General features: G+C 46.4%; 1 protein-coding gene across 1 annotated transcript in view; it reads left to right on the forward strand.

Annotated features, from left to right (window-relative positions):
- LOC109882943 (receptor-type tyrosine-protein phosphatase mu-like) overlaps positions 1–1,064 on the forward strand; it is a gene marked incomplete at its 5' end in the record, with an annotated part of 43,530 nt that extends 42,466 nt beyond the window's left edge. Inside the window, one exon of the mRNA XM_031810128.1 lies at positions 929–1,064. Coding sequence (XP_031665988.1) covers positions 929–970 — 42 coding nt within the window. The remainder of the gene's footprint in view (positions 1–928) is intronic.
- Between the last annotated feature and the right edge of the window lie 2,086 nt (positions 1,065–3,150).

The following is a 3,150-nucleotide window of genomic DNA, read 5'->3' on the forward strand; positions in this document are numbered from 1 at the left end:
ACCTACTGGTAGGAAACACATCCTGTAATCATTAACACTACAGATGACCTACTGACCTACTGGTAGGAAACACATCCTGTAATCATTAACACTACAGATGACCTACTGGTAGGAAACACATCCTGTAATCATTAACACTGCAGATGACCTACTGGTAGGAAACACATCCTGTAATCATTAACACTGCAGATGACCTACTGACCTACTGGTAGGAAACACATCCTGTAATCATTAACACTGCAGATGACCTACTGGTAGGAAACACATCATGTAATCATTAACACTGCAGATGACCTACTGACCTACTGGCAGGAAACACATCCTGTAATCATTAACACTACAGATGACCTACTGGTAGGAAACACATCCTGTAATCATTAACACTGCAGATGACCTACTGACCTACTGGTAGGAAACACATCCTGTAATCATTAACACTGCTGATGACCTACTGGTAGGAAACACATCCTGTAATCATTAACACTGCAGATGACCTACTGACCTACTGGTAGGAAACACATCCTGTAATCATTAACACTACAGATGACCTACTGGTAGGAAACACATCCTGTAATCATTAACACTGCAGATGACCTACTGACCTACTGGTAGGAAACACATCCTGTAATCATTAACACTGCTGATGACCTACTGGTAGGAAACACATCCTGTAATCATTAACACTGCAGATGACCTACTGACCTACTGGTAGGAAACACATCCTGTAATCATTAACACTGCTGATGACCTACTGGTAGGAAACACATCCTGTAATCATTAACACTGCAGATCTGTTTTGTGTCTTGTCAAACTCCTAGGTTCAATGTCATGACAAGATGGCACAATGTCCGATGTGTAAATGTTTGTACATAGATCAGATAAGTGATGAAGAATACTAGCCCCTTGTTTTGTTTTTTGTGTTCTACAGGATCAGTACAAGTTCTGCTATGAAGTAGCTCTGGAGTATTAGAACTGTGGATAAACAACAGTCTCAGCCTGGACGCAGAACTGTGGATAAACAACAGTCTCAGCCTGGACGCAGAACTGTGAACGACACGGGGGGGGGGGGGGACTTTATAGACAAGACTGCAGCGTAGACCGACCTGTGTTTTTCATGATCGAACAACTGGAGCAGGACGAACACGCCTTCTCAAATACAGACACACACAGCTCTGTCTTTCTTAGCTTGATCAGCTAGATGAGGTGACAGAGGTGAGGTGTACTAATGTCTCTATATAGTTCCAGATCAGTCTCTGATCTGCTACCAGGAAGGATTCAGTCTCTATATAGTTTCATCAGTCTCTGACCTGCTACCAGGAAGGATTCAGTCTCTATATAGTTCCATCAGTATCTGATCTGCTACCAGGAAGGATTCAGGAGCACAATGTTTTAAACCCTAGCCCCTGCACCCTCGCTCCTACACCCTCGCTCCTACACCCTCGCTCCTACACCCTCGCCCCTACACCCTCGCCCCTACACCCTCGCCCCTACACCCTCGCCCCTACACCCTCTCCCCTACACCCTAGCCCCTACACCCTCACCCCTACACCCTCGCCCCTACACCCTCACCCCTACACCCTCGCCCCTACACCCTCACCCCTACACCCTCGCCCCTACACCCTGACCCCTACACCCTCACCCCTACACCCTCGCCCCTACACCCTCACCCCTACACCCTCGCCCCTACACCCTCACCCCTACACCCTCGCCCCTACACCCTCACCCCTACACCCTCACCCCTACACCCTCGCCCCTACACCCTCGCCCCTACACCCTCACCCCTACACCCTAGCCCCTACACCCTCACCCCTACACCCTCGCCCCTACACCCTCGCCCCTACACCCTCACCCCTACACCCTCGCCCCTACACCCTGACCCCTACACCCTCACCCCTACACCCTCGCCCCTACACCCTCACCCCTACACCCTCGCCCCTACACCCTAGACCATTTCACCAGGTCAAATTCCTCGTACATGTAAATCAGGGTTTCTTGAAAGACGGAACAATCAAAAAACCTTTTAGCCCAAATATTTTTTCTTCTTCATAATAACAACATTTTAAATATATATTTTAATAATAAACCAAAGTATTAGCTATCAGACCTTTGTAAAGGAACAACCTCCTTCAGACATGAAAGGCCTTATGTTTTTACTGTCCGACGAGTGTTTAATGGCTTTGTTTCCTTCTAACATTGTAGCTTGTTTAACTTTGTAATACAGATCTCAATGTCTTTTTTTGTGTTTTGTTTTATACCACTGTATAATTCCCCAGGGTTCATTTCATTAGCATTTTTTGGAATGTTTTTCTAGATTAAGAAAATTAAACAAGATTTATAAAGTTAGGTTTATCCTGATTTTCAAGATTTATAAAGTTAGGTTTATCCTGATTTTCACAGCACAGCAAACAGTTCAATAGTTTCAGCATATTTTGCAGGGCTATTATTAACATATTGTTTCAGAATATAAAATATAATATATATATATATGCATATACATATACTGTATATATACTGTCTTAAGTGGGATAGCAATAAGTGACAGAGTTGACAAGGAACTGACGGAGGTGACGGAACTGACGGAGATGACAGAGGTGATGGAGGTGACGGAGGTGACGGAACTGACGGAGGTGACGGAACTGACGGAGGTGACGGAACTGACAGAGGTGACGGAGGTGACGGAACTGACGGAGGTGACGGAACTGACAGAGGTGATGGAGGTGACGGAACTGACGGAACTGACGGAGGTGACGGAGGTGACGGAACTGACGGAGGTGACAGAACTGACGGAGGTAATGGAACTGACGGAGGTGACGGAACTGACGGAGGTGACGGAACTGACGGAGGTGACGGAGGTGACGGAACTGACGGAGGTGACGGAACTGACGGAGGTGACGGAACTGACAGAGGTGACGGAACTGACAGAGGTGACGGAGGTGACGGAACTGACGGAGGTGACGGAGGTGACGGAACTGACGGAGGTGACGGAGGTGACGGAGGTGACGGAACTGACGGAGGTGACGGAGGTGACGGAACTGACAAAATGTTCTTTTTTTTTGTTCTTTAAAATCACTGTAAAATATTGGCTGATGTTGATGTTGTACTAATTGCATATTTTTTACTAATTTAGTCAAGTGGTATACTACGTAGCAA

Source organism: Oncorhynchus kisutch, linkage group LG30 (genome assembly GCF_002021735.2).
Source record: "Oncorhynchus kisutch isolate 150728-3 linkage group LG30, Okis_V2, whole genome shotgun sequence".
Lineage (NCBI taxonomy): Eukaryota > Metazoa > Chordata > Actinopteri > Salmoniformes > Salmonidae > Oncorhynchus > Oncorhynchus kisutch.